General features: G+C 44.8%; 6 protein-coding genes across 8 annotated transcripts; 4 read left to right on the plus strand and 2 right to left on the minus strand.

The window, feature by feature from the left end:
* Nucleotides 1-50: 50 nt before the first annotated feature.
* LOC120454072 (GTP-binding protein Rheb homolog) lies at nucleotides 51-1619 on the plus strand. Its single transcript, XM_039639083.1, has 5 exons — nucleotides 51-396; nucleotides 524-595; nucleotides 693-900; nucleotides 960-1089; nucleotides 1152-1619. The coding sequence occupies exons 1-5, from the start codon at nucleotides 348-350 to the stop codon at nucleotides 1239-1241; spliced, it is 549 nt and encodes a 182-aa protein (XP_039495017.1). The 5' UTR covers nucleotides 51-347; the 3' UTR covers nucleotides 1242-1619.
* A 596-nt stretch (nucleotides 1620-2215) lies between these two features.
* LOC120453298 (dihydropyrimidinase) lies at nucleotides 2216-11029 on the plus strand. 3 transcript variants are annotated; one of them, XM_039637928.1, is made up of 12 exons: nucleotides 2216-2329; nucleotides 5479-5566; nucleotides 5631-5694; nucleotides 5853-6043; nucleotides 6105-6181; nucleotides 6467-6601; nucleotides 6661-6723; nucleotides 7648-7794; nucleotides 8043-8281; nucleotides 9430-9665; nucleotides 9734-10207; nucleotides 10287-11029. In XM_039637928.1, exons 2-12 carry the CDS (start codon nucleotides 5488-5490, stop codon nucleotides 10364-10366), a joined length of 1785 nt encoding a protein of 594 aa, XP_039493862.1. In that variant the 5' UTR covers nucleotides 2216-2329; nucleotides 5479-5487; the 3' UTR covers nucleotides 10367-11029. The 3 variants fall into 3 exon arrangements, with proteins under 3 accessions (XP_039493862.1, XP_039493863.1, XP_039493864.1); XM_039637929.1 differs by lacking the exon at nucleotides 8043-8281 and adding an exon at nucleotides 8845-9068; XM_039637930.1 differs by lacking the exons at nucleotides 9430-9665; nucleotides 9734-10207; nucleotides 10287-11029 and adding an exon at nucleotides 8845-8868.
* A 127-nt stretch (nucleotides 11030-11156) lies between these two features.
* On the minus strand, nucleotides 11157-20171 carry LOC120453297 (PHD and RING finger domain-containing protein 1). The gene is made up of 7 exons (XM_039637927.2): nucleotides 19399-20171; nucleotides 17042-19327; nucleotides 12545-16475; nucleotides 12393-12460; nucleotides 12201-12329; nucleotides 11945-12135; nucleotides 11157-11885 (listed from the first exon to the last, which is right to left on the minus strand). The coding sequence occupies exons 1-6, from the start codon at nucleotides 19681-19683 to the stop codon at nucleotides 11974-11976; spliced, it is 6861 nt and encodes a 2286-aa protein (XP_039493861.1). The 5' UTR covers nucleotides 19684-20171; the 3' UTR covers nucleotides 11157-11885; nucleotides 11945-11973.
* A 421-nt stretch (nucleotides 20172-20592) lies between these two features.
* On the plus strand, nucleotides 20593-21531 carry LOC120453300 (DNA polymerase zeta processivity subunit). The gene has a single exon (XM_039637932.2). The coding sequence runs from the start codon at nucleotides 20780-20782 to the stop codon at nucleotides 21374-21376; it is 597 nt and encodes a 198-aa protein (XP_039493866.1). The 5' UTR covers nucleotides 20593-20779; the 3' UTR covers nucleotides 21377-21531.
* Nucleotides 21363-23273, minus strand: LOC120453299 (splicing factor 3A subunit 3). Its single transcript, XM_039637931.2, has one exon. It carries the CDS (start codon nucleotides 23141-23143, stop codon nucleotides 21632-21634), a length of 1512 nt encoding a protein of 503 aa, XP_039493865.1. The 5' UTR covers nucleotides 23144-23273; the 3' UTR covers nucleotides 21363-21631.
* A 297-nt stretch (nucleotides 23274-23570) lies between these two features.
* On the plus strand, nucleotides 23571-26525 carry LOC120452259 (V-type proton ATPase subunit E). The gene is made up of 5 exons (XM_039636389.2): nucleotides 23571-23717; nucleotides 23816-23921; nucleotides 24421-24633; nucleotides 24703-25029; nucleotides 25091-26525. Exons 2-5 carry the CDS (start codon nucleotides 23889-23891, stop codon nucleotides 25196-25198), a joined length of 681 nt encoding a protein of 226 aa, XP_039492323.1. The 5' UTR covers nucleotides 23571-23717; nucleotides 23816-23888; the 3' UTR covers nucleotides 25199-26525.
* The last annotated feature ends 660 nt before the right edge of the window (nucleotides 26526-27185 follow it).

Genomic DNA, 27185 nt, shown 5'->3' on the forward strand with positions numbered 1-27185 from the left:
TTTTGCAATAGCTAGTAAATGCCTTGTATTAGCTAAGCTAGGAGGTATTTCGACATCTTCGACAGCAGCACTGACTCAACTTGAGAATTACTGTTTTCTTTTAGAGGATCTGATAAATAATAATTGAATTAAAATCGGCGGAAAAGCCCTATCTGTGATAGCAACAAGTATCCTCAGCAAGAAAAATTAAATCAGAAGCAATATTCCACACATACACAGTTATAGGAGCAAAGGCATTCCCACACAAGCGCACAAAAAGTCGAAGGGGCGACAGCAACAAAAAAGTGCGGAAAATCCCAAAACTTATACATTTCTCCATTTATTTGAAAGCCCTAACCCCAAGGAAAATGCCAACCAAGGAGCGCAACATAGCTATGATGGGCTACCGATCCGTGGGTAAGTTTTCCCAGCAAATTCCAAATGAAACCCATCTGTTGTGCTGCTAGCACTTGTAATTGCGTAGTATTTCGACAAAAGCAACAACTATGAACAATTGCCCATAACAATTGCGTTTCACCTGCAGGCAAATCGTCGCTATGCATACAGTTCGTAGAGGGCCAGTTCGTGGACTCCTATGACCCCACTATCGAGAACAGTAAGTGTAACATTCGTTTCCGTCCGGATTTCTTAGAAGCCAGAATGACTCCATGCTTCCATAGCAATGCGTAATGATCGGTAATTCCCATTCACAGCCTTCACAAAGATCGAGCGCGTAAAGTCGCAAGACTACATCGTGAAGCTCATCGACACGGCCGGCCAGGACGAGTACAGCATATTCCCGGTGCAGTACAGCATGGACTACCACGGATACGTCCTGGTATACTCGATAACCAGCCAAAAGTCCTTTGAGGTGGTGAAGATCATATACGAGAAGCTGCTGGATGTGATGGGCAAGAAATAGTAGGCTTTTTCCCTGTGAGTTCCAGTTGATAGTTAAGCTAACCTTCCTTACTTTTTAGTGTACCTGTGGTGTTGGTGGGCAACAAGACCGATCTGCAGCCGGAGCGAACCGTTTCTACGGAGGAAGGCAAGAAGCTGGCCGAGTCCTGGCGAGCGGCATTTCTTGAAACGTCTGCCAAACAGAACGAGGTAAGTAGGAAAACCAATCAAACTAGGTGAACAACTAGGCTACTGAGCCATTTCCTTTGCAGTCCGTGGGAGATATATTTCATCAGCTGCTGATCCTCATAGAAAACGAGAACGGCAATCCCCAGGAGAAAAGCAGTTGCCTGGTTTCGTAGGGCGGCTGGTTAGCTAAATCTTCGGCCGAACTGTTGGTAATACGGCGAATCGCTATGGCAATACGAAAATCGATTATCTCTTATCTACACAGTTGGGCCAGCGTGCATGGCGTGGCTGGCCAAGCCCCTTGCGCGCAGCAGGAAAATCTAATAACCTAATAGACCTAATAGTTTTAAGACCACACAGCAAATAAACAAGCGTCAAGCGACACAGATGCGTCCGCTAACGCTGCCCAGCAGGTTTTGTGGTTCGCGTTTAGAGCAACACAACAGGTTTACGTTAGTACCATTTCTCACAACAACAATTCAGTTACAAATTTCATAAACAATTTCAACAAACATTTTGTTTCAATTTAAATATAATTTTTCCAAATACTATTCAAGATTGTTTTTAATTTTGGTCAAACATTTTGGAGTGGGATAAAAATAAAAGACGTCGTTTAACTGAAATTACAGATGCGTCGAGAAAGCTTCCAGTTCCATTAGCAATGTAATGGATTGCGTTTCTTCATTATAACTCATCTATTAGGATCGACATATTCATGATTACCTAAGATTCCAAATTGTTGTAAATTCTGAAGAGCAAGGTTCATGGGTCAAAACAATTGGGATGATCTTGGCGAAAACTAAATGGTTGTGAATAATAGTAATTTTAAAAACTTGCTGAGAACTCAAGGAGTCGCCTGGTCACTCTAGCAATAAAAGGAAATAAGGGTACTCTCTAAAATGATATACCGCCATTTCACATATTATATTTTGTCGGACGAAGTTGATTAACCATTTTAGGTAAGATTTGGTTGACTTAATATTTGTTAACGTTGAAAATAAACCTAGTATGAACTTTAATACAAATATTCATGCCAAATAATTTTTAATTTAAATGCCGGCTAACAGATCGTTCGGCGGTTTAACAGTGCTGTTAACAGTCAGCTGCCATAACCCACCACGCAAAGAAAAATCCACCACTAGGCGAGTTCCAATCGGACCGAGAGATAAATGTTTTCCGATTTTCAAACAGTGAACTTGTGCGTGCGTTAAAACTAAACTCCTTCAGCATTTAAATCGCGTCAGATTTTTAGCATTTAACGGTAATTTAGTGAGAAAAGAGAGCGATTCGTATTAAATGTGATTGTCCCCCATGCAGAAGAAAGCGGGCTGGTTTTTCTTTTCTATATTCTGTATTGCAATTGTTTTTCTGGCCGCCTTTCGATGGGAGTGTGTGTGTGTATACTTGTGCGCTATGCGTGGGTATTTTCACAGTTTCTTCGTTCTATTTTAAAATTGTATTTCTCTCGCACAATAGTATACACATGTACAACACTATGTTTGACCGTTAATTGAAATTTATACAACGCTGCACATGACAATCGCAAGTTTTGTGACGGCATTTACCAGTCCCGATTTGTAAGTAAGCAATTTATGTACATATGTGGATAGGTATGTTTGTACAACTGCACTTACAACCCGCTAATCAGGTGCAATGTACATATGAACATCCATCGATTCCGATTCGGAATTCCAATACGAATGGGTGGGTACTGGCTTTTCTTGTTGCTTCCTTTCCGGGCCACAGCCTTTTATCGATTTAATAACAAACGAACAAACGGCCTCAAGTCGTTGGACTCAGCCAAAACCGGCACTCGCAATTGGCGGCGATGTCTGGGCAGGATTGGAAGTTGTAGATGTTCGTACATATGTGCAGAGGTACACATCGACGTCTCTATTCGAGGTCGAGTCTTGCTTTCCAGGTTCATCTATATGACTCGCGATAAGTGCGGCCCGCTTGTCAATATTCATACCCCCTGGTGCTACAAAACCGAGATTTGCTATGATAAGTCGCGATTTTATAGCTGCCTTCAAAGCCACAGTTAACCCACAAAACAAGGAAAGCCTGCCGATTGTGCTATCAGCAGATTAAACTCACTGAAAAAAAAAATCTGCGTAATTATTCAGTCTATAAGCACAGATTCTATATTACATAGTAACGTCCAAGGAATTTTTTTTATGACACATTTAAGGTGGAGGAGTAACAAATTGAAAGACAAAAGTTGCCTTACCAATAACTCCATAGTTTAATGACATTAACTGTCCGCAATTAATAGTATTTTCACTTATAATCCAGCTGACCTGGGAGCCATGTTAGGGTGCTTGATTGGACCAGCAAGTGCCAGTGACTGATGCGAAATACTAATATTTAACCAGCGAACACCAATAAATGCAATTAAGCCGGCTGCATTTTTCAAATTAAAGCGGCCTAGCGCGACCCACAAAATTCATTCAGAGTTTGAGCTTAGCACATTTTGCCCGCATTAATTGCATTATGGTATATATGTATGTATCTACTGGTGTGCATTATATATAAACACACTCGGTTCGCGTTTTTACATATACATATGTATGCATACCCATGCTAAAAGATAGTCTAGATCTAGATCAGTGCATCCAAGCACATAAGGTTTTTGTGTTTTGCCGTGCGCCGCCAAAGGGGAAAGTGCTCACTTATCCAATATTGCAGGGGAATCAGTCGCAATTTAACTAATGAAATTTAGCCATCCTCCATCACGCAATTCAGCCCGATAATCATTAACAACTGAGTTTTCAGACACACACTTGCGGTAAAAACAGTATTTGCTAAATCATATTCAATATCCTGGAGCTGAAGTACACTCAGAAATAATCTAAAATTTAGTTCGCTGTTTAATAAAAGGTCTTTGACTAAAATGAAGAACAGAATCCGCACTGAAACAATCAACAAACAAGAAAGAACGCTATAGTCGAATTCCCCCGACTATCTGATACCCGTTACTCAGCTAGTGAAAGGGCGAAGAAGAGACTTCAACACTGACAGTTTTTTTTTAACGGTTTGTAGGCGTTAGTGGGCGTGGCAAAAAGTTTTTGGCAAATCGATAAAATCGATGCAAGTCGATAAAAGTTTACAAGACAAACGAAAAAAAGAAAATATATCAAAACAGTTTTCAAAAGTGTGGGCGTGGCAGTTTTACTTTACGAGTGGGGGGTATTATAGACAAATGAATAAATAAGTAAAATAAATACAGTATTAGCGTTAATTAAAAGTGGCTCTATTTTTTTAAATTTGATCTGCAAAATATATACATGTATATACACATATATATGTACTTATTTACATAATTATGTAATTTACATGTTATGCAGTAACAGATTTTGTAACCTGCAAATACCGTAAATGAAGTCCCCCGGCCGATACGTTTACAGAAGCAATGGTCGCAAAACAAATCTCTTTAACCCACATGCATATTTCATTGCAGCCGTGGGGTTCTGGCCCATTGACCGCAAGTGTACAAAAACGGCAAGTCATGGCACCACAACAAACCTTCTCCGCTTTGCCCTGGCTTACTCTCTTTTCCCCGTTTGCTAAAGTGCCCGTGTGGCACAATTCGAACTTGGCGTCAATGCCGTTCTGGGAGCCACCGCAGTGGTGCCACATCCGATGTGTGAGAGTGTGGGTGACGAGGACGTAGTACGTCACTTCGCCACGCAATACGCTATACAATCATTATGTGCTTGAGAGAGGAAGACCGGCCAACCATGGGGTTAATGCCCGCTGGCCTGGTTGGTTGAGGTTGACTGCTGACTGGGTTGTAACGGCTTAGGCGCAGCATTATTATTCCGCCTGTTGTGCAGTTGCGATGGGTTCCGTGTCTGCTCTGCCGGCGGAACAAAGCCCTCTCCAAGTGGAGAACCCAATCTGCTGAAAAGACATTTGTTGCCGTTGCACTGTGGGTCACAGCATCGTCAACCCTTGCAAAAGAACCCACAACACCCCGCTGCACAAATACTTACCGATAACGAGAGTGCAAGGGGAGTGCACTCCCCATGAACCCCATGAACACAAAAAAAGGGAAGAAATCTTCAAAACACAGTACTGATTTCAGCCAAAAATTTAAATTCCTTCGGAATTATCATCAATAATAAGATATACCATATATACTGGTAAACAAAATCCATAGAAGTAATATTTCTTCGCGTGCATGGGCTTAAATTCAGTTTGCGTAGTTTAATGTGCGGCACGTGTCTCTAGCCTGTCCTGGAGCGATGCCTCCGATGAGTCATAGGCCATGGCCACCACTGAGAGCCCAACAACCCCAAGCGAGTGAATGAAAAATGCCAGCTCTCGTGTCTGTGTGTGGGAAATATGGAAACCCTTCCCAGTCTTGTCCGACATTCAGATTCACTCATAGAACCCATCTAATTGCAGACTCTTGCAATGTCTACCAGCCCGAAACCGGTTAAGAAGGTACCGATTCATTTGCAGAGCGCCCAGAATCGCGTCTACATTAAGAATGGTAAGCTCATTAGCCGCCAAACATGTGCGAGAATAATTAAAGTTAAAAACTTATATCATTACAGGCGAGATCGTCAACCATGACAAGACGTTCAAAGCGGACGTTTACATCGAAGATGGAATTATCAAGTACGTCTTTTGAAGATACATAATTTCAAATAGCTAAACAATACCTCAATACTCAAATGAACTCCAACGCCCCTCCAAGCTGATTTGCCAAGGGCGTTGGCATGACTCAGAAGAAAAACACGGAAACCCTTACTAAGCCACCCTTATCCTACTTCAAGGTTTGTGGGACCCTCCTCAGAAATAACGATACCTGGAGGAGTGCGCACCATTGACGCCAGCGGACTGATGATCATTCCCGGAGGCATCGATCCCCACACCCACATGCAGTTGCCTTTCGGTGGAGCCGTGGCCGTCGACGATTTCTACCATGGAACCAAGGCCGCCGTCGCAGGTGGCACCACCATGATCAGTAAGCAGGCTTTGCAATGTATACGAACTGTACTCATTTATTCCTGTCCACACTCTCCTAGTCGACTTCGTTCTGCCCAACAAACACGAGTCGATGATCGAGGCCTACGACAAGTGGCGCAGCTGGGCCGATCCTAAGGTGAGAAATTTAGAGTGTATATTGGGAACTGCCATAAATCAAATCCACGTAAGAGGAGCTGCACAGTAGTTCATATTCATAGCAACATGAAAGCTGTTGCTACCAACAATATTCACTGCTTATGAGAGTATTATATAAACTCCTTTATAGGAATGGAAATGGCTTGTTGAAACATATATACATATACATATATGTTCCAACAAGCCATTTTCATTATTTCACTAATCATTATATGTTACGTATATGTCGTAAGTCAATACATAATGAATCGAATTATTTATTCAGGTATGCTGCGACTACGGATTGCACGTGGGCATCACCTGGTGGTCAAAGTCAGTGTCCGAGGAGATTGGCATTCTGTGCAAAGAGCTTGGAGTGAACTCCTTCAAAACATTCATGGCCTACAAAGGACTTTACCAGGTACGTTGGCTATATTGGAATGCACCCGCTTCATAATTAATGGTTTAACACCATTTTAGCTGAATGATTCAGACCTTCTGGATGTGTTCGAGCGCATCAGGCACTTAAATGGCGTTGCTATGGTAAGGCTATTTGGACAATTATTAATGTAACGTTCTGATTTTATGGTATACACCCATACAAAGTTTTTCATAATATAGTACGGGATATGAAAAAAGATACTATTAAATGTAGAAATATGATATTCAATTAAGGTAACTTATGATAGACTTTAATTATATTACTCCTACAAGAAATGTCTATCAAATATGGAAAACTTTTAGAAAATTCTATTTGCATTTTCAAAGTATTGTGAATAATTTTATGATGGTTTCTAGATGTACATACATACTTAACCAACGTTTGTATGCACAATTTACAACCATTTTCCATCCACATCTATCCTATTGTTGTATAGGGTGTTTTTTTTAGAGGTATAGAACTTTAAATTGCAATAAAACAACGATGGATTATTCGATTGACATGAATTTTATTGACATGAAAGATAATCTTGTGGCATTACATTTTAAATATGATTTCTGGCATATGACCGCCACGGCTGGCTCGGATGTAGTCCAATCTGGACGTCCAATTTGCAATGACTTTTTCCAATATTTGGCCGTATATCGGCAATAACACGGCGAATGTTGTCTTCCAAATGGTTTAGCGTTTGTGGCTTATCCGCATAGACCAATGACTTTACATAGCCCCACAAAAAGTAGTCTAGCGGTGTTAAATCACAAGATCTTGGAGGCTTATGAAAAATCGGGAACAACAGCAATCTCGTTTTGGGCCCATTCGACGAATCTACGCCTTGCTTGATGATCGTTTGGTTTCAATTCTTGCACGAGTTGGATTTTGTAAGCACGCATGACGAATTGCCAAACCAAACTGAGAATAAATCACTTGACAGCTGTTAAATCGGTCGCCATCTTGAACAGTAATGCCAACTTAAAGTTCTATACCTCTAAAAAAAACACCCGTTACAACTATATTCGATTCCACAGGTCCACGCGGAGAACGGCGACATCATTGCGAAAAACACGCAGCGCCTGCTGGCCGAGGGCATCAATGGGCCGGAGGGTCACGAGCTGTCGCGGCCCGAGGAGGTCGAGGCCGAGGCGGTGCATCGCGCCTGCGTCCTGGCCCACCAGGTAAGACCACTCCCATGTCGCTAGTCAGTGGGATGAGACGGATGGGAAGAATGGGAGCGGACGGTGTGTGTCCATGCCGGTTGAGTGTCACTCACTCAATGCCGCGCATTGTAATCATGGTTTATTTATTTATGTTATTTTTGATTTTGATTTCTTATTATTTCCATTCTGTATGATGCACCCCTGTACATATTATGCGGTATGTGGTATGCGGCACTCGATATAACCCCACAATAAACGTAACTTAGGCCGATTGTCCCCTCTACGTGGTCCACGTGATGAGCAAGTCGGCGGGCATTGAGCTGGCCAGGGCCCGTCACCGCTACCGGGGGCGATACATAATGGGCGAGACCCTGGCCGCGGCGCTGGGCACGGATGCCACCTGTTGCCAGCACCTGGGCTTCGACGCCGAGGCTGCGCATGTGCTCAGCCCGCCCTTGCGGCCTGACAAGACGACCCCCGAGTTCTTGATGAAGCTGCTGGCGAAGTAAGTTGTGCCTGCATTCAGATTCCGGGCCGGGACCGTAAATATCTGTGAGATACATATGTATATTGTTCCGCACTCAAATTATTTGAGGATGTTCTCGATACGCTCCACGATTTTTGATTTTGCTAAGGAACCTTTTTGTATGCAGAAAGCTGCATATTAAGCTGCATAGATTTTAAAATAAAAAGGATTAGGCACTTGAGTATTTGTATCTTAGAAACAAAATTTAAATTTCATAAATACGATACAATACTTAATGGGCATTTCGTATTGGCATTGACATTTCCCCCATATAAAATTATAAGAATACTTAATTTGATAAACAAGGGTTTAAGCTATGTAAACTCGTGTAGGCATCTTTTGCAATGATTACGGTCTCTGGTCCTGAGTTAACTTCACTTTGTTGATACTGGTTAATCTGCATACTAACTTGGTCTACGCTTTTGCCTGCCTAATTTGTTTCTACTAACTAAGTAACTGTGCGCGATCTCGAACTAACTGACTAATCCAAAGACGTTTCCATGTTTGCCATTGCTTCACTCACACGCTCACACATCGTCCAGATGAAGACGCCGCTCTTCGTGTCCGGCCTCACCAGCAAATCCTCCGCCGAGCTCGTGGGTCGTGCCCGCCGCAGTGGCTACTGCGTGTTCGGCGAGACGCTGGCCAGCTCACTGGGCCGCTCAATGAGTGCCGTGCCGAAGAGCGATCGCATTTACGCCATCACCAGTCCCCCGATCCGCGAATCCGCCGAGACACCCAGGCAACTGATGAAATCCCTGGCATAGTAAGTATCGCCTTACTTTAGTGGAATCCAAGATTATACGGCAAAGAATGATAAATTGTATAGGTTTCCATGATTACTTTTGTTTGATTTGGTTTTGCGTTGCTTAATGCAATTGAAAATAATCTAAAGAATTCGCACCGTTTTTTTTGGTTAACTGGCGGTTATATATTATATTTTAAGTAAATCAGAAGCACAGTAAATTCATTGTATCCTCATATCCAGACTTCTAGAAGTAAGTATCCAAGAATCAAGACGATCGCTTAATTTCCCAACCTTTCGATGATTGATTGTTTCGTTACCTTTAACTGGCCATCTAAAAGGGTTACCTTAATTCAGCCATTGATACACATTATGTTCACAGTGATGACTTGCAGCTGACTGGCAGCGACAACTGCACCTTCAACAAGGAGCACAAGGCGCTTGGCAAGGGTGACTTTACCAAGATTCCCAATGGAGTCAACGGAGTCGAGGATCGCATGTCGCTGGTCTGGGAGAAGGGCGTCCACGCTGGACTTCTGGATCCTTGCCGCTTTGTGGCCGTGACCAGCACAAATGCAGCCAAGATATTTAACATCTATCCCCAGAAGGGACGTATTGGTAAGTCAGTTTAACAAAAATCCGACCTGCACTCAGTGTTGTAAGCGATCTGCTCTTTAATCTTGTAGCCGTCGGCTCGGATGCGGACATTGTGATCTGGAATCCGAATGCCACCCGTACCATTTCCAAGGATACCCACCACCACGCCTGTGACTTCAACATATTTGAGGGCATGACCGTGCACGGCGTCTGCGAATTTGTCCTGGTGCGCGGACGGATCTGTGCCGAGCGCGGAAATGTGCGTGTGGCGGAGGGCTTCGGACGGTTCATTCCCACCCCCGTCCGTCCACCGTTCGTCTACGACATCATCGAGGGCAAGGTACAGTCACAGCCGGAGGAGCAGCACGAGGAGAAGCAGAACGGCAACATGGCCAAGCGGTTCGCTGAGCTTGACATACAGATTCCGGTGCAGGAGCCTATTAGCGCCATGCTGGCTGGCAACCTGGCCATGCCGGCGGAGGGATCGTTGTGCAGCACACCCTCGGTGCGTGGACGCGTTGATGGAAAGCGTGACTTGCAGGAGTCTTCCTTCTCCATAAGTGGTAGGTTGACTATTAAAAAACATTTTATAAATAAAATATTTTTTACTATAATCTATTTTGTATCAACATCTCTTTACAGAGGAACTTGACAGGTCCGGTGTTCGAGCGTGCATTAAAGTGAAGAACCCGCCCGGTGGAAAGTCTTCCGGATTCTGGTAGATCACAGATGTCGCATTGCAATGTGTGCGAATGCGGAATCGCACAATCTCCGACGACAGTGTAAGCCAAAGCCTGCGCTCATTCGACAACTAAAATGGCATTTAAGGTAGAACAACCCTGAAACAAAATCGTAATCTAACCAAATTTCAAATAACTACATAAGAGTATAACCACAAGCCAATTAAGAAAGCATAATAGAATCTACTTTGTCATTTTATACTTAGAACCGATTGCCTCTTGTTGATACAATTTTTGTTAAATTCATCAACTATGATGCCTTGAAGCATGTGAAGTTATAAAACAAACAATCTCGCTGTTTAGGGTATTTTTTGTTGAAATCGTTTAATTTAATACTTTGTTTATTTACAAGGAGATTTAGCACAATTTAACTCCGTTAAATTCATTACACTATGACAATTGTTTATTGATTACCCGCTTCGAAGTAGAGTACATCGATCAAGCCACGTGAGACAAAGTGGCGTTTGGGAGCAAATTCGGCATTGTATCTGAGGATGTCTAAAAATAATACTTCAATCATTTTTTATAACAAAAAAATATAAATGTGGAAAACTATTTATATTAAATACATACTTTATATACATATATTTAACAACAAATGCAGAACACAAAGATCAAGCTAATAAACTTTACCATAATATGAAATTCCATCTTTTAATTTCCAACGAATACCGAATGGGAAAACCTCATAATAAAAACGAAACCGAAACAAATATATATTCTGGTTTCATGAAGTGAAATTAACGAATAACACCCATAAAGACAACATAAATTAGTTATTGATCGCTTTTATTTATATTTATATGGATATTTACAAAACGATTTAGCACAATTTCTAGATGTATATATACTGTTACCAATTGTGTTTCAAAAAGGTATGACTGACAGACTATGCAAAATCAAGTGCCTTATAGATGAACTGCGTGAACAGAACTGGCTATGCAGTTATTCGTATGAATACATAATTACAATTGTTTTGTAACAATCTTCGTTCAAGAAAAATATTTTACTGCTTATTCAATGTAAGCCTTGTTTTTTTGAGGTTATCAATAATTTTTTTCAGATGTTTTAATTATCAGAGGTAAAATACAAATTGGTTTTGCCTTCACTTAACTACTTACAATTGGTTAGTGCTCATGCAAAACAATTATAATATTATCATTACAGGTGTCGTACAAATTAACAATCTAATGAACTAGTCTTGATATAAATAAAGTGTTTTGTAGTGCGTTGGGTAACTGAAAGTTGGGTGGTAAACCTGCTTTTGCTTATCATTTAAAAATATTCACTTCTGCAGTTTGCTTACGTTTCTAAAATCATTCGTAAAGTGACCTAAAATTGACTTAACAACTAAATTCCAATAGTTAGTGACAATTTATCAGTTTTTCTTTTATTTTTCCTTAGTTTTGCGATGGTGGCTGGTAAATATTGTTGGTTTCATTTGATGGTAGATTGTAGGAATGCATGCGACCGCAAATTCTCTTTATTTATCTATTCAACGCTGAAAGCAGATAACATATTTTACATTTTTGAATCTAGTTATTGGGAGCTCGGACTTACTGTCAGATACTATGCGATCGCTTGCTCGCTTACAGTTTTTTCAAATAGGCTGCACACTTAACCGCACTGCTAACTTGTCCTGTATTAAGGAGACTCAACTTCTTGTGCTTTGCCCGGAATTTCTTTACATAGGCGTCAATCAGATTCTTAATCTTGTGCGGGTTAATTTCACCAGACCGACTGTGGCAGATCTACAATTTATATTGAATAATCATTTTATGTTTATTTATAACTATAATGAAATTATGGTACTTACCTTTGGCACGGCTCTCCGCATAATGTCCTTGTAGTCATCCTTAGTAATCGCATTCTTGTTAAAGTAAGGCTTCAACACCAGTTTTACCTCCTCAACGACGCGTTCCTGCCGATTTAGCTTCCGTAAAAGCTGAAAAAAATAAATATTTTTATTTTCTGTGAGAACAGACAAGTGTCTTTAAAATAGACTTACTTTATCCTTATTTTGTAGATCTGTTGCCGAGTTCGGCACATCGTCATATAAATCGGGATTTCTTGAACCTAATCATTGAAGAAAAATACATTACAAATATTTCGGCAATTTGACTTCAAGTAATATCAAATTAAAATAGGTTTCACACCCACCTTTAACTTTAGATTTTCGGTCGGCCTTGCTGCGATGCGACTTTTTGCCCACCGCCGTGTTGTACCGGGAAGACATCCGGATGTTGCCTACGGGCGAACTGCTTCCAAACAGGTTATCGAAAATTTCTACTTTCCCTCCGGTTGCTCCACCCTTCGCTCGCCTGCTGCCCTCCATTGGAATGGGTGGCTCGAACAGATCTTCGTAGTCCGCCGAGCCCGGCGAGTAAGGACTCTCGATATCCATGTTGAAGGAGTCGTCTAAAGCGTTGCTGGATCCTCCGGCATTTCCGAGGCCACTGCCGTTTCGAGGCCCACCTATTCCGCTACTCGTAGTGGGCATGTTGCCGACGCCACTGCTGCTGCTGGCCACACTTCCTCCGGCCTTGGGCAATGGAGTGAGTTTCTTCGAAGGCGGAGTGGGACTAGAAATAGATGGTATGTGTTGCGAACTGGACACCACGCTGCTGCTCGTGAGCAACACGTTAGAAAGAACGGTTATGGTCTTTCCATCGGCTGACTTGTCATGGCTATCGGCTACACCTGCACCTCCTAAGCTGCCGCCCGTGCTAGACCCAACGCCCACGGACAGGCTGACGGAACTGCTGCTGATGTACTGAGCGGAGCTCACCTCACTCTCCTGCTGAATGGGCCCGCTCTGGTTCGGTTTGTTCATCAACGCCATCACCAGATCAACCGGATTAAGGGCGTTCGTCTGGGTCTGGGTGCTGGTGCTCGCATTGGATACATTAACATGAGTGCCATCACTCTCTCCCTTGTCCACAGATCCCGATCCGGTTGCTCCACTCGCCGGCACGCTAGCTGTTTGCTGCTCCAGGTTTTGGCCCATAGTTGGTGTCGGCGAACGTGGCGAAAGAGAGGGCGACTTGGTGGGCTCGAAGGGATCATAGGCATCTGGCGAGCACGGTCCCGACTCTGGCGGTGTATTTGGACCAATCTTCTGACCGCCATCGTGACTGGCATGGCCGTGCTGGGGCGTTTGCTCCTCGGGCGCCATAGAACATGATGCCTCCAGCTCGTCTGCAGAGTTAATATCATCAACGTCTTCGTGAAGCGGGTTGTTGCGCACCTTGTGCTGCAACTTTTTGGTAGGCAGGCTGAACTTGACGAGAGGCGGTTCAGGTGGTGTCTTAGGACCAGTTGACTGCGTCATGTTCTCATACGAGGTCTCCATGATTGCGTCCAGGGAACCCACCTGTGGTGTCTTTTCCCTTTGCCCATTTTCCCTCATAAGATCGTGATCCCTGTCTCGCTCCCTTTCCCTTCTCGATGAGAGTGGGTCTGTCGCATCCTCGCTGTCTGTGAGCACAATGACATCTGCCGGCTCCTGATGAACTTGGAAGGGCGAGCGTTCCAAATCAATGATAGCCACTGGCTTAGCCTCCAATTTTTTACGTTTACGCTTCGTCTTCTTTATTGCTCCCACAGCACTGCCAATTTTGCTATTGGAGGCCATGGAGGCCATGCGATTGCTCAACAGATCCTCCCTGCCGGGTGGGATTGCAACTACAGACTGCTGCTGGGAGCCCAGCGTGGCGCTCGCATTGTTTGTGGTCGAATCTTTGTTGAAGCTTACGCTCACCAGAATATTGTTGCCTGAAGCAAATACCTCCTTCGATGGCAGAGGTTCTGGTGTCTGGGTACGACGTTTACGTTTCTTTTCTTTGCGTGGCTTCTCCAGCTGATGTTGTTTCTTCTTCTTTTTGCTCTTGTCCCGCTTGCGCTTCGTTTTTTTGGGCGTTAACGCGCCATCATTATTATAATGGCCGCCTGATCCTTTTGGAGATCCCAGCGGAGGCGTCCAAGACGGATTTTTATCCTGGACGGCGCTGTCGTGCAGGAAATCGCAGCGACCGGGTGATGGCGATGGGGACCACTGACCAGTAGGCATTCCTCCCTTCTTTCGTTTTCTCTGGGGAGCAAGGAAGTCGTCAGCATCCTCAAAGGGATCACGTTGTCGTGAGATTCGTCGCATCCGCGCTGCTGTCGTCGGACTGCCACTGCCCGTCCTCTTCTTCTTTTTCTTTTTATCGGACTTCCTTTTTTTCTTCTTGGGCAGATCCTTGGGACTCGCGGAACGACTTCTGCTCCTGCTGCGACTTAACCGTGGCGTGTAGCGCGGCGAGTCCATATATAGGGGTGATCTATTACCATCACCATTGATGCGGTTAGGTGTGTGCGAACGCGTTCCTCTCGAGTGAACAGATTGAACTGGACTATGCAGCCTTTCATTGGGGGGAGACGGTACTGGTGAGGGTGAGCGGACATAGCGTCTGCTCGGAGAGGTTCGACGGCCCACGCCTTGTTTATGAGGAGATGGTGAAGTTCCTGGCGGTGGCGTCGGCGAGATGCTAAAGCTGCGTCGCTTGGGCGAACCAGATCGCAGAGAACCCCTTGAGTCACGAGAAACGCTTCGCGAGAAACTGCGTGAGTTTCGCCTTCCCGAACGACTTCTGTGGGACCGCATTGCGTCACGTCCATAGCGATCCTTGGCCTGTGGTTGATGTCTCGATGCTCCCACCACATTACGAACATCATAGCGAGGTAGTTCTCTTCGTTTGGGACGATGAAAGAACTGCTGTTGCTGGCCATGCTGATTGTAGTGAAAATATTGTTGGTGCTGATTGTGGTAGTTTTGATTTTGGTGATAATTCTGACCGTAATGCTGGAACGGTCTGTTGTGGTATTGTTGGTTGCGGTAGTTAAAACGCAGACCTCCACGGCCACGGATAAAGCCACGCTGGTGGTCCCTTCCTCGAAACGAAAATCTCTGGCGGCTATGCGAGTTGGAACGCGATCGTGACCTAGAATGAGAGCGGGAGTAGGACTTGGAGCGGCTGTTACGTCGACGCCTGTTTCTATTGCGACTTGGGGAACGACTTCTGCTCCTGCTCCTGGTTCTGCTCTTACTCTTGCTCTTACTTATGCTCCTGCTTCCACTCCTACTGCGACTAATGCTTTTGCTGACTCTCGGGCTCTTAGAACGGATCTTTGGAGTGAGACTTCTGGAGCCTGAACGAGGGCTTCGATCTGGCTCCGGCTTGTCGCCACGGTAGTTGCGATCCTTTTGTCGCTTTCCGACCTTTTTGAAAGTTTCGGCCTTGTTGCGTTTTGAACGCGACTTTGACTTTGATTTTTCATTGTTGCCCTGGCCCCGGCTTCGACTGCGTCGCTTTGGCACGTTCTCGTTGTTCAATTCATCCTCTGACTGAATATCCGTACCGATAGCTTTCTCTGGTTCATCCTCGTCGTCGGAAGCTTTAGACAATCGAGGCTTGGGACTCGTTCTAGAGTTATTTTTATGCGCTGCCCCAGCCTCTTCTTCATCTGCCAAATTCTTTTCGTCCAGGCACGGCGTGTACGAGCGATCCTGCTCGTGCTCACTACCACTTGCGTTGGCTTCTTTCTCTAAACTTGCATCCTTCTTTAAAGCTGGTCTCTTAGGCGGAGCTGTCTTAGGGCTGGCTTGTGCCTCCGTTTCCGCAACCAGCGCCTTTTCGAACTCTTTCGGTTTGTCAATGTCTAATTCCTCCCAGTCGCTATCATCATAAAGCTCTAGTACTCCCTTGCCCCGATCTCGATCCGCAACGCGATCCTCTTTGACCAGTGGGCTGGGAGTGCTGCGCATCTTAGCTTCCTCAGTATCTTTCTCCCCTGAGGGTGCAGCTCCCACGATGGAGTTGCAAGGCTCGTGATCGGAAGACTCCGATTTTTCCTTCGGAACGGTGGTACAGGACTCTTCGACCATTTCGGATTCATCAGGTTCTTCGGTTGGATTCTCTGGCTCGTACAGGTCATCATCATGAACTTTTTCGGGGACGGGTTCAGGCTCCGGTCCCAAAGGCAATGGTATATTCGTATCCTCATCATCATCATCTAATTGTACTAAATCTTCATTCATGTCGTCATCATCCTGTCCCAGTGGAAAGGATTAAATGAAGGTGAAAAGAGAACAAAATATCATGATTATTAAGTGTCGCGGAAGAAAGGGGCTAAAAAACAATCAAACGTGACTTACATATCTAATTACATTGCTTGCTTTGGTTTCTATAACATTATATATTGTTTTAAAAACTGAAAATTACAATTTTAAACATTTTTACGTATATCATTTTATCGTGGGAAATGATGACTAGAATAAGTAGGTACCCATTACTTACTTATAAAATTAAAAAATAAAAATGGCTCAAGGTGATTTTTTGCGTAAATTTGTTATCAACTACTACCCATTTCAAGCTGTACATTTTTTAATGGAAATCCGATTTTACTAAATGTATTTAAGGCCGAAATGATTCTTTCCTGTTATTTATCCCTGTGGACAAAGCGCTCCAGAATTAAGAAATTAATATTTCTTGTGACTTTCCAAACAGAAGTAGTTATAAGAAGTAGTTATACAGATTTTTAAAAATATTCTACTATCATTCATTTGAAATATATCTAGGTTCTAGTTTAAGTACAGTGATCACAAAGATGTCATACCTTATCAGATGAATCCGCTGGTCCTTGTGAAACCCCTGACGGCATCGCCGATGCATTAGCAACCGCCTGCGACTCCTGCGAGTAAATTGAGAAGTTCGGGCAATTGTCGACGTCCTCATTTTTATTACGATCGTTGGGTTTCACCGGTGCCTGCTGGAGTGGGTTCATCTTGAAGAGAGGACTATTCCAGGGAAGGCTGGCAGGTGGCATGGGCGGAGGTGGTATGGACAGCACTACTGGCATACCCATCACTGGGTTGGCATGATGATTTACGGGAGGTGCGAACATTGGAGTCTGTACTGAAAAACTGTTTGATGACGACGCTACTGGGGCCGGGTGTGGTGCACTTCCACGGAAAGGGGGAGTGGTTTGGTTTGGTTGCTGGCGTGCTTGCTGCTGGCGGTTGGGCGTGTTGAAACGTAGGTGGAACGGAGTAAAGCTCGACACATTAGAGTTGCTATTGTTGTTGGCACTGGGGCTGCTAAAGTTCTGGTTGCTGAAGCCACCGCCTCCTTGACCGTCTCCACCACCGGTCAATTGTCGCGAGGAAGCTCCGCCGCTACTGCTGGGCACACCACCACCACCGCCAGATCCTCCGTCGCCGCCTCCGCCACCTCCAGCACCACCTCCGCGGTAACTATTATTGCCGCTGTAACGATTGTTGAAGCTATCACTTGAGCCTGCCCCTCCGCCTCTGTTAAAGTTCGGTCCTCCTCCTCCCCGCTGGTAAAGCGGAGCCTGGGTTAGATGCTCCTCGGTCTTAGAAACACCTGTCATTGGCGCAGGTGCTGCTTTCGTTGAAAGTGCAGGTCTGTGGGGAAGATTGAGGGTACCATCCGCCCTAATATGCACTTCGCCTAGGTTACGCGAGGCATCATGCCAGCGATCCTGCAGATCCATAATGGTGGACAGTATGTCTCCAGCGGCAGCTGCAGTCGGACCTAAGGGTGGCGCTGCTATGCGTGCCTTGCCCTGGAGCAAGGCTGTTCGGATTCGCGGTGCTCCAATACTAGCAATCCGCACTGTGGTTTGCACTGCAGTCGATCCGAGTCCAGCAGAACTGATATTGCCGACTACATCTGGATCACTATCGCTGAAATATTCCAAGTCGTTCGCATTCCCAAAGAGTGAGAAACTGGAGGCTGTTCCACCACTTAGATGAGAACGTTGAACTCCTTCCGATTTTACTCCCATCTGCTCTGCAAGTCGCTTGCTGGCTGTAAGACGTCGACCAGGCCCCTCACTCGAGGCAGTGGCAACGCCACGACGACGCCGGCGCCTACGTCGTCTTATCACTTTCTTGCTCGTTTTAAGGGCAAACTTTTCGTCAAAGTTGTTCAGATCGTACTCGACCACGTAGGTGCGTTGGCGAGTCCTTCTTCGTCGCCGACGCTGAACAGGTCTTTTATTCGTGCTTGTAGTTGTGCGCCGGCTAGTTGTAGTCGTGGTTGTGGTAGTGGTGGTGGTGCGGGTACGAGTTCGGGTCAGTGTGGAATCTTCAGCAGACGCAGCGCCTGAGCGAGTGCGTCGCAGTACAGCAGCCCTAATGCGTTCGTTTTGACGGGTCCGCAAGATTCTTGGCGGTTCCTGCACCTCACGTACCCTGAGACGAGTCTCCGGCAAGCCCATACCTCTAATATCATCGTATAGCTGACTCAAATCGTCAGCCAGCTCCAGCTCCTCATTATCATCCTCTCCGTCGGAGTCAATACAGTTGTCGCAATACCACGAGCCAGCAGGGATCTCGTGCAGCTGCGGCTCTAGGCAGTCCATGTGGTATCCCTGATTGCAGCTGTCGCACAGCAACATCACATCCTCCCGCTCCGGACTCTCGCAGATTTCGCAGTTGGTGACTTCCTCTTCGGAAACCGCAGCGGCATCTGCATCTTCATCTGTGACCAATTCGGTTTTGGACTTACTCAGGTCCACCCGAACTTCTCTTACCACCTGGCGACTAGCGTACGAGTCCCGCACTACAATCCGATCGAATGAAATGCGGTCAATGGGACAAGTTTGGACATTTCGAGACCAGGCGTCGATACAGGCCGCGCAGAATATGTGCTCGCAGGTTGCTGGCGTACCAATCTCTTGCTGCCGGAAAGTAAGCAAGCAAATAGGACACTTCTCCAGCAGATCGTTACTGCTGCTGTCGGAACTAAAGCCGTTATCGGGGTCAGCGGGCGTAGGCTGGAGTCTTCCAACCGTGCTGGGCGTCCGCTCGGTCTCCTCCTCATCGGAGGATTCTACCTTCTTTCGTTTGCTGCATCGCGTGGCCCGGTGATCGATCTGGAATCAAGAATGTAGTGCAATTAAAAAAGTGATGCCGGGGGAAAGAAACATCAGCTTCAACGCCTTACCTCGCTTCCACTGGACGAGCAATCGCTCCGCGGTCCGTAGCGACTGCGCAGCTTCCGCCTAGACTTCCGGGGCACGGAGGCCGAATCCGAATCCACCTCCTGTCGACGGGAGATGGGTCTCAGCCGCGTCGCCGTGGAGCAGGATGGGCGCTCATCCAGGTCGTGGTCCGACGCCGTGTCCTCCGAGTCCTTGAACTCGATCCGCATGATGATGCGCCGGTTCCGCTGCCCGCGCTGATGACTCAGGGGCGGACTAGCGTCGGATTCGGAATCACGGTCGGACATGCTGATGCAACTGCGTATGTGTGTATCAAGCCGATATATTGATGTGTGTACACTGTCGGCGGGGCAGGCGCGTGTGTATTACATATATATTACATATAGGGAGTGCTCTTCGCCCGATTTGCATCTAGTTATCCGCTCTTGATAGTCTCTGCTCTTGGCGACATTTTCGATACGATTCCCAGCCGGAGCCCGAAAAGTCGCCTTTCGGCCTGGCTTGTCTGTAATTGCAGGCCGCTTTGACCGAAGAGTGCAGGGTGCCGATTTCCGTGAGTGGCATCAATTGCCAATTTTAGGGAACTCCGCCTGGGGTTTGCTGCTCAACCTCTTCCGTGGAGAATCGTGTAAATGGCAGGTGCGGTAGCCAATGGGCAATGCTTCCTTATTTTGTAGCCCCAACGCTGTTATTTCCGAATTGGTAGCAAACGCAAATTTTTCTCACACAGTTTCCTTCACACACACACTTGGATTTCAGCCATTTTTTCAACTAGAGGTGGGAGAACGTCAGCGAGCGCTTTCGATATTTTTGTTGTGCCACAGCCGATTCCATTTAGACGGCGATAGGCGTCATGACGTATGTTGCTCAATTCGAAATAGTTGCGGATTATTAGGTTTCATTACGAATATGTGATCGCTTGGCAGATTAACTAAAAATACTTTTGGCTTGTGTACTACAAATGGTAAACTCTTTAATTTCATTTAAACTGAAACTTATTACAAAATGCTGTACAACAGGCGTAATATTTGTGCAAAAATGGATCTAAAAAATATTAAAACGACTCTAGATTAGCATTATTGTATACAAAGTGCAATCACAAATGTAAGAAATGAAAAGTTGTAAGATTTAAAAGACACAGTTAATGTCATACATAAGAAACTTAAAATACAAATAAATTCTTTGGATACTATTCACCTCTATAGGTGAACGTGGATGATCAAAGAATATGCTTTACAAGAAAATGAAAGCAATTTAAAACGATTCGCTCTGTCGGTTTAAAGTTATTCCTTTGATATATCGATTCAATGTTTTTTTTAGTGTACCACCACTAATCAACGTAGCTTATAACTGAAAACAAATAAAATATCAACTGTTTGCCAAATGCAGGCGGAGATTGCGGCCGACATCATGGTAGAGGCGATGGAGGTGCTAGTGAATCACATTCTATACGTGCGGGGTATATACCCCTCGCACATTTTTAAAATAAAGCGGATGTATAACTCGCCCATCTTTGTGTCCATATATCCACCGCTTAATAACTACCTAGCCGGCGTTCTAAAATCCGCTCAAGAACTTATCCGCCGCCGTGAGCTGCAGTGCCTAGAGATAATAGTATATCAGAAGGAGAATGAGAAGTTGGAGCGCTATAAAATTCAACTAGAAGCCCAGGATTGTGGCCTACCGGCTGAGGATCAGCTAACGGAGTTTGAGCAGGAAATGCGGTCTGCCATCTACCAAATCTCTCAGCGCATGAATCAGGTTCCTAAGCTCCCCGCCGGAAGTTGCCAGTTTAAGGTTCATCTGCACACTACCCAGGAGGCATTTATTCGCTTTAGCCAAGAGAGCCAGTACCAGGAGTTTCCCTGGCTTCAGGCCCAAAAAACAGAATCCCAGGTGCCACGGCGAACCATTTCCCTTCTACCTTTGGCTAAGGTGAAGGATATGGGACTGAAAATGGAGGCCCTTATTGTTTACTAATGTTATATTTCTTAATCGAAAACTACACGACGTTGGTATTATTGTAAACTACAAATGATTCTAATAATTAATCGTAGCATGATCCATGGTGGTGTTTTTTAATAAATAAAAAGCACGGCCAATGGTTTTATAGCTTAACATTAGATTCCTTAAAACCAATTTTAGTGTCATTCCGTTTTGAATTACAAAGATGGTTGAAGTTTTAAAAGTGTCAAATAGTATTGACCAGTACTTAAGCAAATATAAGTATGTTCTCTATAGTAGTCCCTGGCGTTTCAGATCCTCGAACGTCTTTCTGTTGACAACGTTTCCCAGCGAGTCCTCAAACTCTTCCTCCTGATCGGCTATCCAGCGCTCGCTCTGCTTTTGGGACTTGAGTTTCTCCCACAACGTGATGGCGTCCTCGATCTGGGTGACATTGGCGAAATGGGCGGTGTTTGGAATGCCGAGGCATCGCATGCCATGCGCATGACGCCACTCGGCGAAGTGTCGTTGGAAAGCCTTGGGCCCCTTGTATGTAAAGTTTCCGCATATTTCGCAATTATAGCTGATATTTAGGCCGTGCAGTTTATACAACCAGTAGGGGATAGGTTTACCGTCCCATCCGAGCGGCAGGTTTTTGGGATTGTACGGAACGTCGTCCGCGTCGAGATCATCTTCGTTGTCCGACTCGCTGGCCTCCACATCGCTATCATCTCGCTCGCCCCCGGTCCGAGCCTGCTTTCTTTGCACATTCTCCTTGGTAGCCGCTCTTTGCTCAGACAACAGCTCCGCGTATTTGTACAACAGCGCCTCTAGCTGGGCAATCTCTTTTTGACGTTCATGCTCCCGTGACTGCGCACTGGCAGTCTTTGCACTTGGCTTCTTGGCCATCAGTGCGGGATCCAAAGTGCTTTTACCTTTCGTAGAAAATAAACGCTGTGCTCGCTCCTCCAGCGTGCCGCCGCACTTAAGACCTAGGGCCACCAACGCCGATTTCAGACGATCCAATCCTAGGGATGCCAGCTCCTCCCAGCTGGAGAAGGCGGATAGATCGAGGTGGGCGCCGGTGTTGGCTAGCGCCGACTCAGTTTCCTTAATTGAAAAACCCGGACACGTGCCCATCAGCCACTGGCGCTGGAAGTCGAGCTCCACCTTCAGCAGCTCCCCCTCCAAGTCGAGCAGTGGCTGGATTCGCAGTATGAAGTGGTGCAGGTAGTCGTTAAGGGTCTCTATGTACAAGCGGTACTCGCGATTCTTGCGCTCTCGCGGAATATCGAAGACGTGGTCAAAGGACATAAGGTAAGTGATATAGTCCAGCTTCTCCACGGCCCGCAAGTTAAGGTACAGCTCGTAGCATTCGTTGAGGTCCAGATATCGACCGCCGCCCTCCTCGTCTGTGAACTCCACCAGGGCACTCATGTCGTCCGGATTGTTGTACACCCGAATCATCTCGTCGAACTCGACGGACAGCGGTACGCTGACCTCCGCCGGATGGGACTTGTAGAACTGCTTGATTTGCTTGAGGCGGGCATAAAACTCGTTGAACTCGTTGGGCCCCGAAAGAGCGGCGATCTCGGCCTTTCGCTCATTGTCCTTGTCCTCGTAAAGATCGCGCAGCTGAGACGTGGCATTGTGGTGAAGTTCCATGAGATACTTAAGCCGGTGCTCCGAATGGATGCGCTCCTTTTCACCCGGCTTTTTGGTTGCATGCTCGTCCACCATCAGTTTGACCAGGCGCTCGCGTTCCTCGTGCAAGCGCCGCTGCTGCTCCAAGAGCGTCTCCATGGCTCTCAAATGTGAGGATTAAAAGCGCGAAAATATATAGTTGAAAAGGACTCAACGGCTCAGCGAAATCCCGAAGAAAACTCAAATTTTTGGCAGCGTGTCTATATTAAAATACACTCACCACAAAACAGGGATGGCAAAAATTGTCACATCACAGGTTGTAATACTCCAATCACACTATCGATTAAAAGCACAATCTTGAATGCAGATGCTTTTCTTGGCTGACATAATGGGAATGCATTTGTTCATTGCTTCAAAAATTAATTTTATTATATTTACTATATTATTATATATAATATATTATATTTATAAATTTTAAAGGATTTTTATTCTTATTTTTGATCAAAACTATATGAACATAAAATATTTTAAAAATACTTTTTTTTCAGTTGGTATCCGTCTTGTCGATTAAAGTGAATACCCCATCTGTTACAAGTGCGATAACAATTACATCGGTGCTCTGACAGCTGCAATAAATACACATTTTTACCCATCCAATCGCAGGGTCACACTTTCGTGAAATCATATGATCGATTTGCAGTGAAAATTTTCAGACGTTGGGCAGAAGGCAAAAGTAACTTATCGTTTTCCACTCTCCTCGTGTTCGGCCTCGGTTTCCAACTCAGCTCCGATGTGAATTTATTAGCTTAATTCAATTTGCAATTATTTCAGGCACTGTTGTACGTGGGCTTCTTCGAAACACTTGAATTTCTTTTCGGTTTGTGCAGTGTAAAATACAGTCAAAATGGCACTGAGCGATGCTGATGTACAAAAGCAGGTAATTGAAATTTGGAACCAAAAGGTCATCAATGTCGTAGAAAAACAAGCAAATTTAGAGTTTTCTCCAAAGTTTGCTTTTGCAATAAAGATGGCGAAGTCATGGGATCTCCCAGGTCATGTGAACTTTTCACCGCCAGTCCAGTTAGACTTGCACACTTCCAACTGGGCCAGATCATTTAGGTAATGCCGGAGTTTTAGCAGATTTGTTGGTTAATAAAGACATAAATGTATTTGTCCAATATACTTTGCGTTAAAAGTAAGTACAAATTCGTGCTGGTCATGTGACACGGCCCCCGCAATGGGGCAATGTGTTGGAGCGAGACGACTAGCCCTGCACCCCACACTCGCACTCTCTGTCACACGACCAGCGGACCCCTTACGTTATCAAAACTTAAACGAAAATAAATAGAGGCTAGGGTCTTGGACAACTCTCTTGTCCACTAAATGCAGTTATCATGTGACACACAGGCAACTACTAAACAGAAGGACTGTTTCAGATCAAACACATGATGGCGTTCATTGAGCAGGAGGCCAATGAGAAAGCCGAGGAGATCGACGCCAAGGCCGAGGAGGAGTTCAACATCGAGAAGGGACGTCTCGTCCAGCAGCAACGTCTCAAGATCATGGAGTACTACGAAAAGAAGGAGAAGCAAGTGGAGCTGCAGAAAAAGATTCAGTCTTCCAACATGCTCAACCAGGCTCGTCTGAAGGTGGGTTTCTTCTAGTTGATTGCCATAAAAACATGAAAACTAAGGGTTTTCATTCGTAATCCTCTGTAGGTGCTAAAAGTGCGCGAAGACCATGTGAGCAGCGTGCTGGATGATGCCCGCAAGCGTCTCGGCGAAGTCACCAAGAATCAGTCCGAGTACCAGACTGTGCTGACCAAGCTCATCGTTCAGGGCCTGTTTCAGATCATGGAGCCAAAGGTGATCCTGCGCTGCCGCGAGGTGGACGTGCCTCTGGTACGTGACGTCCTGCCTAACGCCGTGGAGCAATACAAGGCCCAGATCCAACAGAACGTCGATTTGTTTATCGACGAGAAAGACTTCCTCTCTGCTGACACCTGCGGTGGTGTTGAGTTGCTGGCTCTCAACGGACGCATCAAGGTAAGCACTGCCCATTCGGTGGGAAAAGAGAAATCCGAAATGATCTTATAAACCACTTCAGGTGCCCAATACGCTGGAGTCCAGATTAGAGCTCATTTCGCAGCAGCTGGTGCCCGAGATTCGTAACGCCCTTTTCGGCCGAAACGTCAATCGCAAATTCACCGACTAAATTCTATAAGTGCAAAACAAAATATAACTAACCAGAAGGAGAACCAGCATCAACACCTATCCAGAAGAAACAGTTCAAGTTATTACAACAGAAGCTCCACCCACTAAATATTGTACCCAACTAAACTCATCCTTTGGCAGTCAGGCAACAGCTAGGATTATATTCGATTTCAAAATACTTTTGCCGTGTCTTTTTATAGTGAAACTGAAACACTCAAGAATATTTCGGTCCTTGTGTACGCAACAGTTATAATAGTTACCACACTAAACACGCATATATATTCTCCGATATATATGTCTGTATGCCAATACTTACTATATAGTTTAGAGGACACGATCCTAGAAGCATATGAAAGCATAATACGAGTTTGTTAAAGTTTGTTCGTTGTTTTTTTTTACATATGCACATATTGCTGAGCAGTAGGTCCAGACATGTGCTTATAAATTTTAAAATTTTGCATACATTCCTGTCCAAGAATTTTTATTTCAGTTTTTCCCTCCTTTTTTGTACATTATGTTCTGTAGTCTTTGTTAAATTTCTATATGTCTATGTCGCTTATTTTTGTAATTATCAAGTGCAGCGTTTAGGAGGAACAACAGCAGTGGATCGCTATTTTTAAAGAGCCGCTGGCAGGTTGCGCATGTTGCCACACAGCATTGTTGCCCAGCGAAACACCGAAATGGACCTAAACCACCGATTTCGCTGCTTCGTGGGCAACGGACGCATGTGCAGCTGCCACCGGCTCAACAAAAGTCCCGAACATCTTCAATGTCTGTTGTTGAGATATCGAAAGTTAAGAATACACACTGTTTAGCACGCAACACACAAACCCACCCCATAACACATACGACGATTAAGTATTGCCAAGCTGGCCAAGTAGCTAAATTGTTGACGATTAAGTGCAGCTTCCACACCCTTATATAACTACTTAAAAGAAAATATGAAAAAATGGAAATTAGATATACAATTTAGGGGACTGCCGAACTGCTACCGTTTCCACCCGTCGCTGCACCTTCATATCAGGCTCTAAAACAACACCATGTTGATACACACGACTAGCACGCAGGAACTACAGCAGATTTGAACCTTGTATTTGCATGTTTGCCAATGTTCATAGTGTATTCTTCTAGCTCATTTTCTAACCGTTACCAAGTAAATCGAAATTGTTCAAAGATGAATAGCTACAAGTTTAGCAATCAAATTCAAATAGCATATGCGTTATTATATAACATCGAGTACTATATACATTACATGAAATACAAAATGCAAGTAAAATTACTTTTAAACACAATTTATGTTGAATAAAACAGTATTTCCAAAAACTAAACTTAACTATAACACCTTCCTTTTGCTTTGTTGATCTAAAAAACAAAATTTGGGGTGAACCATTTTGAGAAATATAATCGACGGCTTCAAACTACTTCAGGACTTCAGGATCACTACACCCGCAGTAACTATTATCGCAATAGCTATCTAGGGTTACCGACATGGTGCCGCCCTTAAGCGGCTGGCAGTTGGATTGTGGATTCAGCATGAAGACCTCGATGAGCTGACAATGTAATCTAGAAAGCTAGAAAGTTAAGATCTAGCATGCAGACTTCGAGACTAAGACGCAGCGCAAGCAACTGTCACGCTCACACTTTTGAAACATTATTATTTATTTTTCGTTTAATTCTTTTTCTCTTGTTGTATATAAGTTAGTTGCTTAGAACAAACCAGCACAAACCTTTGTATTTATTTTGCTCAAGTATTTTCGCTATATAAGGCTTGAGTGAGGTAAGTCTACGCGTACAAGATTTGGATCGGTTTGGCGTTATTGGGTATTAGGATAGAAGCACTAGCCTCAGCTTGTAGGCGTGGTGGATGTGATATATGTATAAATATGCAGTTAAAATGCTTTAAGATTTTGACTTGTGCGAGTTTTGGGGGTGTTTCCTTGCATGTAGTGAGATATGCGGTCTGTTCGTTACGAAAGGGTTCCAAATGA

The sequence above is a fragment of the Drosophila santomea genome, chromosome 3R (assembly GCF_016746245.2).
Source record: "Drosophila santomea strain STO CAGO 1482 chromosome 3R, Prin_Dsan_1.1, whole genome shotgun sequence".
NCBI classification, from domain to species: domain Eukaryota; kingdom Metazoa; phylum Arthropoda; class Insecta; order Diptera; family Drosophilidae; genus Drosophila; species Drosophila santomea.

What these genes read in the sequence shown, in the direction of transcription:
- LOC120454072 (XM_039639083.1), top strand. Translation starts at nt 348, where the DNA reads ATGCCAACCAAGGAGCGCAACATAGCTATGATGGGCTACCGATCCGTG. An exon ending in GATGGGCTACCGATCCGTGG is followed by an intron (nt 397 to 523) that starts GTAAGTTTTCCC and finishes TTTCACCTGCAG; the next exon opens with GCAAATCGTCGCTATGCATA. An exon ending in TGACCCCACTATCGAGAACA is followed by an intron (nt 596 to 692) that starts GTAAGTGTAACA and finishes TCCCATTCACAG; the next exon opens with CCTTCACAAAGATCGAGCGC.
- LOC120453298 (XM_039637928.1), top strand. Translation starts at nt 5,488, where the DNA reads ATGTCTACCAGCCCGAAACCGGTTAAGAAGGTACCGATTCATTTGCAG. An exon ending in GCAGCTGGGCCGATCCTAAG is followed by an intron (nt 6,182 to 6,466) that starts GTGAGAAATTTA and finishes TTATTTATTCAG; the next exon opens with GTATGCTGCGACTACGGATT. An exon ending in CCTACAAAGGACTTTACCAG is followed by an intron (nt 6,602 to 6,660) that starts GTACGTTGGCTA and finishes ACACCATTTTAG; the next exon opens with CTGAATGATTCAGACCTTCT.
- LOC120453297 (XM_039637927.2), bottom strand. Translation starts at nt 19,683, where the DNA reads ATGTCCGACCGTGATTCCGAATCCGACGCTAGTCCGCCCCTGAGTCAT. An exon ending in GCTCGTCCAGTGGAAGCGAG is followed by an intron (nt 19,328 to 19,398) that starts GTAAGGCGTTGA and finishes TCTTGATTCCAG; the next exon opens with ATCGATCACCGGGCCACGCG. An exon ending in TGCGGAGAGCCGTGCCAAAG is followed by an intron (nt 12,136 to 12,200) that starts GTAAGTACCATA and finishes TATAAATTGTAG; the next exon opens with ATCTGCCACAGTCGGTCTGG.
- LOC120453300 (XM_039637932.2), top strand. Translation starts at nt 20,780, where the DNA reads ATGCAGGCGGAGATTGCGGCCGACATCATGGTAGAGGCGATGGAGGTG.
- LOC120453299 (XM_039637931.2), bottom strand. Translation starts at nt 23,143, where the DNA reads ATGGAGACGCTCTTGGAGCAGCAGCGGCGCTTGCACGAGGAACGCGAG.
- LOC120452259 (XM_039636389.2), top strand. Translation starts at nt 23,889, where the DNA reads ATGGCACTGAGCGATGCTGATGTACAAAAGCAG. An exon ending in ATGCTGATGTACAAAAGCAG is followed by an intron (nt 23,922 to 24,420) that starts GTAATTGAAATT and finishes GGACTGTTTCAG; the next exon opens with ATCAAACACATGATGGCGTT. An exon ending in TCAACCAGGCTCGTCTGAAG is followed by an intron (nt 24,634 to 24,702) that starts GTGGGTTTCTTC and finishes AATCCTCTGTAG; the next exon opens with GTGCTAAAAGTGCGCGAAGA.